This window comes from Rana temporaria, chromosome 6, assembly GCF_905171775.1.
Source record: "Rana temporaria chromosome 6, aRanTem1.1, whole genome shotgun sequence".
NCBI lineage: Eukaryota > Metazoa > Chordata > Amphibia > Anura > Ranidae > Rana > Rana temporaria.
In genome coordinates, this window is record NC_053494.1 from 26,316,962 (window position 1) to 26,329,049 (window position 12,088).

The 12,088-nt window shown below is 42.2% G+C and overlaps 1 protein-coding gene across 1 annotated transcript in view; it reads right to left on the reverse strand.

The window, feature by feature from the left end:
* Nucleotides 1–356: 356 nt before the first annotated feature.
* The window catches only part of CASKIN1 (CASK interacting protein 1), a 258,277-nt gene continuing 246,545 nt past the window's right edge, over nt 357–12,088 (reverse strand). The window contains exons 20-21 of the mRNA XM_040356493.1: nt 5,325–5,709; nt 357–2,212 (exon numbers count right to left, since the gene is read on the reverse strand). Of these exons, the coding sequence (XP_040212427.1) occupies nt 2,119–2,212; nt 5,325–5,709 (479 nt within the window). The 3' untranslated portion in view covers nt 357–2,118. The remainder of the gene's footprint in view (nt 2,213–5,324; nt 5,710–12,088) is intronic.

The following is a 12,088-nucleotide window of genomic DNA, read 5'->3' on the forward strand; positions in this document are numbered from 1 at the left end:
TTCCCTCTATAGCTGTTTACATGACGTCACTGACCTATAGAAACAGAAATGCACACATTGCGTTACAGTTTTTGAAAAAGGAATCCTTCACATGCATGATTATGCTGCAGGAGGATATTGCATCTGGCATCCGTCTTCTTCCCTATAATTCCATGACTCTAACCTAGAATTGGTATTGTGCAATGGCTACTCCATTCTGCATCACAAAACAGGAGAAGTCCCCTTCCCCATACCATGTACAGGGCATTTTGGTTTACAAATTACTTTGGTGATGCCAGATGACTCTCCACCCAATTCGAGAGAAGGATTTGTATATTTACACGTGACACGGCTCTTGATGTTTTTTGCTGTTGAGACTCATCGTTCCAAGACTGCGTTCTTAAATAATCTACAAAGCCCAAATTGCGACCCAGTACACATATCATCTGCCCCTCGACCCTTCCAAGTATTAATTGTGTGGAGGCAAGGCACAGCCTTTACAACTCAAAGAAAACATAAATAAATAATAAAAAAATGTAAAAATAACAATATAAAAAAAAAAACAGCAGAAAGGCCCTTAAAAGTCTGGAATTTGTGCTATTTCAGTTTCCCTATAGGCTGGGTAAATTCATGTCAATCAGTCTCTTTGTGACTTTCACATATCAAAAAAATAAATAAAGGGATCCAATTATTAGATATTTTTTTTCTTCTCCCTGTCAGTCATTTTCAGGATTTCTACTACTAAATTCTACTTTCTGTGCTTTCAGTATAGTCTTCAGTTCATCAGGAAGTTTGGAGATTTAGGTAGGACCTTTGTTACCTTGGACAAGATCCCAGTTGTTCTATCACGTTCCGGCCAATTGTTCCATTGAATGGTGGTTTGAAAATGGAAGAGCCATGGGGAACCAACTGTACTTAGAATTCCAACATCACTTTGTCTCCAAGGTAATACATTTGGCATTAGCTTATATTTTCCAATGGTAATGGAATAAACTTCTTTAATTTCCCAGCAATAATGGAATGCACTTGTTCATTTTGAATAGAGAATTATGTTCTTTCTTGAATGACCTTGAAGTCAACTAATAGGGAAAGCAAAGTACATTTTGTAAGGCGTTGCCAATAGGGAACAGTAAGTGCTTACTAGAGGACTTTAAGTGTTTCCCCTAAATATTTAACACTTGATCCAGAGCGAACTTCAAGTTCATATAGAAAAGGTGATAAGGTTTCTGGTTAACAAAAGACATTAAAATGTGGGCATATTCCTATCTGCTAGGGAACAGAAGACCGCTTAGAATATTTTAGAAAGTTCATGAGATGAGTTTTGCATGCTCCGCTATTTAGCTCACCAGGGAAAGGGTACTTTAATGTTTAGGTAATAAAGTTTTGTTTAATCTAGTTTGGTGGGGAAGCTTGAAGATCACTAGAGTGTTGGCCACCAGCTGACAACATGGCCCAAGACTGTATAACCAGCTCCTGACAAATTCCATGGCACCTTACAATGCAAAAACTCACGGCAACTGCAGAAATCTGTGGCTTCTAAAATATAGGGCAGCGCAGAGTTGGGTCATTTGACAGCCACTTAAAGTTTCTTGATGAGGTGAGTTCATATCCCTTTCTTACATTGATTAATAACAGCAATTGCAACAAGACGAAAAAACAAGAAATACAAAATGGGAAGGATTCACCATAGGTTGGCGGTGTGAAATTGAAGTAGATGGCAGGATGCGTGCTGTTTCACTGCTGGACAGTATCCATTCTCTCATAGTGCTTTGCAGTATACCTAGTCATCCATCAACAGACTGCGGTCATCTCAATCCAGGTTGTGACCGGGATCTGCTCTGCAAGTGCATTCTGGAACTGATCCTGATGCTGGAACGGCCGAGCCCAGTGGCTGATGCCACCTCTTGCTTGGCCTCCTTCCATGCTGCCCCGATTGAGCACAATCCTGAGGTATTCAACATTGCTTGTTTGTGCTAAGGTTAGGCATATGTTGCGGGGCGGTCAGGGGGGAACCGGACTCGGAAGGGTCCTAGGAGAAGGTGGATGGTCTGTACAGGAACCAGCAACATGGGAAGAGGCAAGAAGCAGTCTGTGGGACCTTGCCTTGAGGAGACCACCACACGCACAAACACTGCAATTTCACTCCAACATGGCATCCAGCTGGTCTGCAAGGTCATCAAACATGCTGCCAATGTCATCCAGAATACTGACTGTGCTCTTCTCCTCCAAGGAACTGGCCACACAGGGGAAATAATAAGCAACACATGGTTAGTCTTTAAACAATGACAGAAAAGTATATAAAGAAATAAACTAACTGATTGGCTGAACTGTGTCCACAGGAATGTCACGCAGTCGGTAGTTGTACTTATAAATAAAGTTTGATTCTTATTATAAGGTCATTTACAATTTGTTACATACAAGAGATGCATATGCTGTGATTGATTGTTATAAAACTGTGGCTAGAAGCATGCAAAGTACATTTTCTGACAATGCAAGTACAACCCCATTGCCACAAAAGATTAGGACCCTGTGTAAAATCGACATTAAAAACAGAATGCAATGATTTGCAAATATCACAACCCATATTTTATTCACAATAGAACATAAAAAACATATTAAAATGTTTAATCACTTGACGACGGCTGGATGTCTAAAGACTTCCTGGGCTTTCTGGTGGTATGTCTGAATGATGCCTGCAGCTACAGCGATTCCCTACACTATAAGAACGATCATAGCGGCTGGTCAGCCGGGGCCAGGGACATGTTTAACACGGTGTAGCATCCCCTCTTCTTTTAACAACACTCTGTAAATGTCTGGGAAAGGAGGAGACCAGTTGCTGGAGTTTTGGAAAATAAATATTGTCCCATCCTTGATTCTAATCGCTCAACAGTCCTGGGTCTTCTTTGTCATGTTTTTTGTTTCAAAAATTTTCAATTGGTAAAAGGTCTGGAGTGCAGGATGGCCAGTTAAGCACCTTGACTCTTCTACTACAAAGCCATGCTGGTGTCATAGATGCAGAATGTGGTTTAATATTGTCCTGCTGAAAAATACAGGCCCTTCCCTAAAAAAGACATTTAGCCAGATTCAGAGAGAGTTAGGCCGGCGTATCAGTTGATACGCCGACCTAACTCGGAATCTGCGCCGTCCTAAGCCTCTCTGACTTAAGGCGGCGTAGCGTAAATACAGTACGCTACGCCGCCTTAAAGATGCGCGCCCCTACATGAATCTAGCTAATTGTTTGAATTGAAGCATATGCTGCTCTAAAACCTGGATATATTTTTTAGCATTGATGGCGATTTCCAGATGTGCAAGCTGACCATTCCATACACACTAATGCATTCCCATACCATGAGAGATGCAGGCTTTTGAACTGAGGGCTTATAACAAGCCGTAAGGTCCCTCTTCTCTTTAGGCCAGAGGATGTGGTGCCCATAGTTGTCAAAAAGAATGTGAATTTTTGATTTGTCTGACCACAGAACAGTTTTCCACTTTGCAACAGACCATTTTAAGTGAGCTTTGACACAGAGTAGATGGCAGTGTTTCTGGATCACGCAATGTCGGCGTTGCACCAATTCAGTCAGTGTTATTGGCATCAAATCGCATGCCAAATCGGTCTGATGTGAACGAGGGCTAAATCACGCCTGGTTTAAATGCATCTGAGAGCCCAAAGGTTGCAGGCATCCAAACTTGCATTTTGACCATGTCCCTTGCACACACAGATTTCTCCAGATTCTTGTAATCGTTTGATGATCTTATGTACTGTAGATGATGATATATTTAAAATCTTTGCAATTTTATCTTGAGGGACTTTATTCAAAAATTCTTCGACAATTTTTAGACGCAGCTATTCGCAGATTGGTAAACCTCTGCCCATCTTTACTTCAGAGACACTCTGGCTCTCAGATCCAATTACTGACCTGTTGCCAATTTACCCAAAATGTTCTTCTAGCTCTTCCTTTATACCACTTACTGTGCCAGCTTTTTGTTGCCCCCGGTCTCAATGTTTTTGAGACATGTTACTGCCATCAACTTCAAAATGACCTCAGTTTAAATATTTGATATGTTTTTGATTTTCTTTTGTGAATAAAATATGGGTTTAAGAGATTTGAAAATCATTTCATTTTTCTTCTATGGAGATTTTACACAGCGTCTCAACTTTTTTGGAATTGGGGTTGTAGACGCTGCTTTAAATAATTCAGTTTAACCTTTAACCACTGTGTATGAGCCCCCCCCCCCCATTGTGTTTTAAACACCCACTTAAACAAAGTACTTATGAAGACTAAGGCCGCGTACACACGGTCGAACATGTCCGCGGACCAGTTTCCGCGGACATGTCCGACCGTGTGTACGGCCTAGCGGACAGGTTTCCAGCGGACAAAAGTTTCTTAGCTAGCTAAGATGGTTAGTACACCTAATCGGACATGTCCGCTGGTTATGACGTGTAGCCAGCGTCCCGAAATCCCGCGCATGCGTCAAATTGATTCGACGCATGCATGGAAGCATTGCACTTCCGTGTTTGAGAACGTCGGTGTCTTCTACGTCACCGCGTTCTCTGTCCGCGGGGATTTTGGTCTGATGGTGTGTACACACATCAGACCAAAAGCTCCCAGGAGACATGTCCGATGAAAACGGTCCACGGACCGTTTTCATTGGACATGTCTCCTCGTGTGTACGGGGCCTAGAGCAACCAGTCAGATGCTATTATCTTTAAAGTGAACCCGTCAAGTTGCTACCTCAAACTCTCTTGACATCCTGACACTTCTGCTGTACAGGAAAAGGATATTAGTAGTTAATAAACAAAAACACATTATCCCCAAGACATAACATTGCACTACTGTAACAATTCAAGAGTGGCAAATTTAGATTACAACATGCGCCTACCGGTGACAGGTGACAGGATAACTTTAAACTGACTGGCTTTAGGAAACACAACCAAAACAAGGGATAACTATGTATTATCTAGCCCTAAAAAAAAAAACGTATTGAAAGAAATAATCAAATATGTAATTTTAGCACAATGCCTGCCTAAAATAGCTTATTATAGCTACAAAAATAGGATATCTAATCTAGAAAGCTGCATAGATAGTAGTGCAGGTCTAGAGTTTTGGATAGGCTTCAAGGGCCATCAGCAAAGGTACAGGCCTGCGTGTTTATGGAAAAATGGTCCCTGGTGACTTCCGGGCACTTTACAAAATCACAGATCTGTACCAGTGCCATTTATCAGCCTTATACGTAGTTTGACCTACCTTGCCCAGTGGACATTAATAATGCCAGTATCCTTGTTAAAGCAAGGCCTGCTTATGCTAATATCTTTGTTAAAGCAAAACCTGCAGGTTGACACTTACTCTTTGTGTGAATCTTCCTGTTTGATCTTCTCCTCCACAGCTTGCAGAGCTGCAGCCAGTGACGCACTGGTCTCCTCCAGCTTCTGCTGTGCCGCCTCGTTACTCCCTCCCTCTAAGGAAGAGCTGGTGATGGACAGTCTCGGGGGCTTGATGGGAACCTGTAGAGGGTGACCCGGAGTCAGGGGCTTAGCGGGGCTGGAGCACAGGGATGGGGGAGTGCTGGAAGGTTTGATGTGGTTTGGTTGCTTGACAGGAGAAGGGGCTGGAGTTGAGCTGGCACTAGAGGACTGAATGATGGCATGAGGTTTGGGGGGTTTGGGGGCTATTGGGGGAGGAGTAGGTTTGGGGGAGACAGGAGGAGGTGTCCCCATTACCTTCTTTACTTCTGAAATAGAAAAGGGAAAATCATTGTTAAATTACATTAAACTATTATTTTTTTTTTTACATTTTTAAATGCATTCTATCAATGAACTTTCCTTTTTAAAACCAAACAGCAAGCATATGTCTTTGCTTTATTACAGATAAACAGAATAAATAGATATACAAGTAAATTAAATAAAAAAAACGGAAGCACTAGATTCTCTCTCTTGTAAACTGTCAAGTATTATTGAGAATTATTACATACCGTATATACTCGAGTATAAGCCGACCCAAATATAAGCCGAGGCACCTGATTTTACCACAAAAAACTGGGTAAACTTAATGACTCGAGTATAAGCTTAGGGTGTCCATCTGCATGCCTCACTGTGCCTCACTGTGTTCATGTGCATGCCTCACTGTGCCCATGACTAGACTGACATTTAACAATGGAGTCTATGGAAGGGGTGCCCGGCTTTGAAAAATCAGTGCTCCACAGCCGTAGGTCCCCCAGACAACAAACTGTGCACACTTGTAGAGGAGAAATGGGGCTACATATGTGCCAAGTTCCGGGTCCAGGGGACCTATGACTGGTCGGTACCAGGTCCCCAAATTTACCAGAGAAATTACCGTTTAACATGGGAGTCTATGGAGTCTCCCCGGCCGTAGGTCCCCTGGACAACAAACTTTGTACAAAAAATTTGCTGAAAAACTCGGCTTAGGCCCCATACACACGAGAGGATTTATCCGCAGATACGGTCCAGCGGACCGTTTCCACGGATAAATCCTCTCAAAGAAATCCGCTGATTTCGATGGGATGGAGTGTACACACCATCCCATTGAAATCCGCGCGGAAATCCTCTGCCGATGACGTGTCGCGCCGTCGCCGCGATTATGACGCGGCGACGGGCGCGACGCTGTCATATAAGGAATTCCACGCATGCGTCAAATCATTACGACGCGTGCGGGGAATCCCTTTGGACGGATGGATCCGGTAAGTCTGTACAGACGAGCGGATCCATCCGTTGGAATGGATTCCAGCAGATGGATATGTTGTGCAGCACAACAAATATTCGATCTGCTGGAATCCATCCCAGAGGAGATTTCTCCGCGGAAACAGATCCGCTGGCGTGTACACACCATAGGATCTATCCGCAGAAACCCATTTGCTGGGATTTATCTGCGGATAGATTCTATCGTGTGTACGGGGCCTTAGACTCGAGTATATACAGTAATTATTTACTGACAAGATGAATAAATAATACACCTAAAAATGTGGAGATTTATAGAAGGTTTACTGTATAGCAAGTGTACCTAATACAATTTATTTATTTTCATCACACCGATTTCAATTCTTCGATGTTTTAAAGCAAAACTAAACTCTCTTAATCAACGTGAACTATTTTCAGTCCTTATGATGCTAGAAAATAATAGGAAAGTATATATTTTCTTCTTATAACTTTTTTTTTGTCTGAAAGAGGGACTTTCTCAGCTAAGCACACCCTCCTGCCTGCCTGCCTGTCTGATTTAAAGGCAGATGGAATCCAGAAAGTCAATGATGCTACATGAACCATCCGCCCTTACTCAAGATGGCCTTGGCTAGAAATGCTAAGAGGCTGTTTTTCAAAGTGATTTCTCAACAAAATAAAGCATATAGACATGGATGGATGGGTGAGTTTGCTTTGAATATCAAAGATTTTGTAAATCGGGTTTTTAGTTTATGGTGCTTAGATTCAGTTTAGTTCCACTTTAAATACAAAGAGGCAAACAGTTTCTGCTGTTCTCTTTCTTTAGACAAAACATAGTGGATGTACCTTATAATAACATGTAATTGCAAAGCAAACCAAAAAAAAAAAAAAACGTGACTTTAAACAGTTATGGACCTAGAATGTACCTCCACCACCTTTCCCAATGAAATGTATTGTTTAGCAGAGCTACCCTGGTATTAGCAGGTGTTGAAGCACTGATCAGCAGATACAGATGTCTTCTTCTCAGTACTTGTTAAAATGTAGACTTAAGGCCCATACACTCGATCTGACTTTTTGACAACAAACTTCAAAATGACCAGGTTTTTCAAAAAAATCCAACCATGTGTACGTTCCATTGGACCAGTGTTTCTCAATTCCAGTCCTCAGGCCCCCGCAACAGGTCAGGTTTTCAGGATTTCCATTATTTTGCACAGGTGATTTGATCAGTTTCACTGCCTTAGGCTGGGTTCACACTACTACACTACTTTCATCCTACTTTGCTCTGTGTTCAATGTTTCCCTATGAGAGCGTCTTGTAGCGTCCTACACAAGTCGGTCCGACTTTGAAAATGCTCCCTGTACTACTTTTGGTCCTACATTGATCCTACTTCAGGCCCATTGAATATCATTGAAGTCGGACCAAAGTAGTATCCTGTTCATGAAAGTAGGATGGATGTAGGACCAATGTAGGATAAATGTAGGACCAATGTAGCAGAGCAAAGTAGGATGAAAGTAGTGTAGTAGTGTGAACCCAGCCTTAGTAATCACCACAGCCTTTTCATCTGAGGGAAAACCTGACCTGTTGGGGGGGCCTGAGGACTGGAATTGGGAAACACTGCATTGGACAAACTTTTTTGGTTTTCATCGGACAAATGTTCGCTCTGCAATAAAAGTCCAATGGAGCGAAGTCCGATCCTGTGTACAGAAGTCCATTGGACTTAAAGCGGAGTTCCAACCACAATTAGCATTTTTTAAATGTATGTCCTTTCATCCTGCGTTTTTATAATATAAATCTGGTCACTTACTATTTTACAATCCGCCGCCGATCCGCATAGATATTCAAAAAAGATAGTTTATAAAACTATGTCTACACTGTTGTCATTTTGCTTGTGGGCATTGTGAAGCCTACAGGCACTTACTTCCTGGAAGTCTTGGATGGGGAGTGATAATTGGACAGCGCACAGCATCCTGGGAAATGATGTCACACATTTCCCAGGAGCATTAGAGGGAGATGATGTCAGAATCCTAGGTGGTTTCAAAGGCAGATTTCGTGGGACCGCATAGCAACAGGCATTTCCAGATGAGTAAAAAAAAATAAAAAAATTTTTTTTTCTTTTTTAGTCGTAAGCTACAGTTTAAAGTAAAATTGTTTTTTTGATGGAACCTCCACTTTAAGTCCAAAGTACAAACACGCATTCTCAGAACCAATGCAAAAGATCAACCAGCAATAGCAGAAGTTGCCCAAAGGGTGGCACTAAAGAGCAGAAAAAACACGTAGTACATCAATTACGTCACTATGTTCATGTTTGTTGGCTGAAAAAGTCCTGCGTATGCATACCAAGTTCACGGCCAACGCCCTTCGAAAAAAAAGTTTGTTCGAAGTCCGACCGTGTGTATGAGGCTAAATACTGATACTTTGTACTTAGCAGCAGCTCTTTTGCCTCCTACACACGATAAGAATATCGGATGAATGAGCACCGTTTTTCTTTTTGCTTTTTTTGCACGTTAGTCTCATATCATATCTGAGATACGCTAGGTCCGCACAAAAATAAGCAATTCTACCTGAATCTACCCCTATGTTGTCAAAAGTATTACTTTAATGGCATCCCAGTCTTAGTCCGTAGGGTTCAATATTGAGTTGGCCCATCCTTTGGAGCTACAACAGCTTCAACTCTTCTAGGAAGGCCGTCCACAAGGTTTAGGAGTGTGTCTATAGGAATGTTTGACCATTCTTCCAGAGGTGCATTTGTGTGGTCAGGCAGTCGAGTTCCTCCACTCCAAACTCGCTCATCAATGTCTTTATGGACCTTGCTTTGTGCACTGGTGCGCAGTCATTTTGGAACAGGAAGGGGCCGTCCCCAAACTGTTCCCAAGTTGGGAGCATGAAATTGTCCAAAATGGTCTTAAAGTGAATGTAAACCCAATTAATGAAATTTGAGCTGGGCACATATATCTGCAGTATTTTGTTATCTCTCTTCAAAGAGCTAAGTCCCATAGCTCTCTCCTGAACCGCTCCTCTGTTATCAGCCTGATAACTCCTGACAAATTATCTGACACATCAGATAAAAGCAGCCTGAAATTTCTGTAAGGGGAGGTTGCTAAAATAGATTAGCAGGGAGCTGGCCCTGTTACAAAACACCTTTGAGAGTTTCTGTTTATGTGAGAGAGGGTGTGTGCCTTTCCTCCAATCAGCAATTTTAGCTTTTTTTGGGCTATAAACAAAAAAGAGCGTCAATTTTGAAAAAAAACACAATATTTTTTACTTTTTGCCATAATAAATATCCAATTTTTTTAAAAAATATATATTTTTTTCTCAGTTTAGGCCGATACGTATTCTACTAAATATTTTTGGTAAAAAAAAAAAAATCCCAATAACCTGGTTTGTGCAAAAGTTATATTGCCTACAAAATAGGGGACATAATGATTTTTTTTTGATTTTTTTTTTACTAGGAATGGCGGCGATCTGCGTTTTTTTTTGGGACTGCGACATTATAGCGGACACATCGGACACTTTTGACACGTTTTTGGGACCATTCACATTTATACAGTGAACAGTGCTATATTTATGCATTGATTACTGTATAAATGTGACTGGCAGGGAAGGGGTTAACCACTAGGGGGCGGGGAAGGGGTTAAATGTGTATCCTGGGTGTGTTCTAACTGTGGGGGGAGGGGGGTGACCGATCTGTGTCCCTATGTACACGGGACACAGATCGGTCTCCTCTCTCCCTGACAGGACGTGGAGCTCTGTGTTTACACACAGAGATCCACGTCCCTGCTCAGTTACTGGGCAATCACGGGTGCCCGGTGGCCATCGCAGCCACCGGGCATGCGCACTGTGTTCCCAGTGACGCGACAGGTGCGCACGCGCGCCGTAGAGGCTTTAAATGACAGGACGTCAAATGACGTCCTGTCGGAAACAATAGAGCATTCCGCCCGCCGTCATTTGACGGCGGGCAGATGTTAAGTGGTTAAGAGGTCTGTTCGGGTGAGCATATAATAAGTATTGGAGGTGGTGTTGTGGGAACAAGTTACATATCATCTCGGTATTATAGATTAAGTACGTGCACAGAAGCTGTTTTTTCACTGGAAGAATTGTCATAAAAAAATATACGTGTGGACTGTATATGGACTTGCACTAATGGATATGAAGTTTGTTGTTTCATATGTCACATTTTATGTGATAGACCAACACAAAGTGACACATAATTGTGAAGTTGAAGAAAAATGAGAAATGGTTTTCAATTTATTTTACTAATAAATATATAAAAAGTGTGGTGTGCATTTGTATTCAGCCCCCCTAAGCCAATACTTTGTAGAACCCCCTTTCACTGCAATTACAGCTTCGCACATCTAGGAGGGTGACGTTTTTGGCCATTCTTCTTTGCAAAATAGCACAAGCTCTGTAAGATTGGATGGACAGCTTCTGTGAACAGCAATTTTCAAGTCTTGCCACAGATTGTCAATTGGATTTAGGTCTGGACTTTGACTAGGCCATTCTAACACATGAATCAACTTTGATCCAAACCATTCCATTCCATTGTAGCTCTGGCTGTATGTTTAGGGTTGTTGTCCTGCCGAAAGGTGAACCTCTGCCCCCAGTTTAAAGTCTTTTGCAGACTGACAGGTTTTATTCTAGGATTGCCCTGTATTTGGCTCTATCTTCCCATCAACTCTGACCAACTTCACTGTCCCTGCTGAAGAAACGCATCCCCACAACAACATGATGCTGCCACTGCCATGTTTCACGGTGGGGATGGTGTGTTCAGGGTGATGTGCAGTGTTCGTTTTCTGCCACACACAGCGTTTTGTTTTTAGCCCAAAAATTTCAGTGTTGGTCTCATCTGACCAGAGCACCTTCTTCCACATGTTTGCTGTGTCCCCCACATGGTTTCTCCCAAACTTCAAATAGGACTTCTTATGGCTTTCTCCTTGCCACTCTTCCATAAAGACCAGATTTGTGGAGAGCACGACTAATAGTTGTCCTGTGGACAGATTCCACCACCTGAGCTGTGGATCTCTGCAGCTCCTCCAGAGTTACCATGGGCCTCTTGGCTGCTTCTCTGATTAATGTTCTCCTTGCCCGGCCTGTCAGTTTAGGTGGACGGCCATGTCTTGGTAGGTTTGCAGTTGTGCCATACTCTTTCCATTTTTGGATGATAGATTGAACAGTGCTCTGTGAGATGTTCATGTGATTTTTTTTATAACCTAACCCTGCTTTAAACTTTTCCACAACTTTATGCCTGACCTGTCTGGTGTGTTCCTTGGCCTTCATGATGCCGTTTGTTCACTAAGGTTGTCTAACAAACCTTTGAGGGCTTCACAGAACAGCTGTATTTATCCTGAGATTAAATTACACACAGGTGGACTCCATTTACTAATTGGGTAAATTCTGAAGGCAATTGGTTCCCCTAGATTTTAGATAGTTAGAATAAAGGGG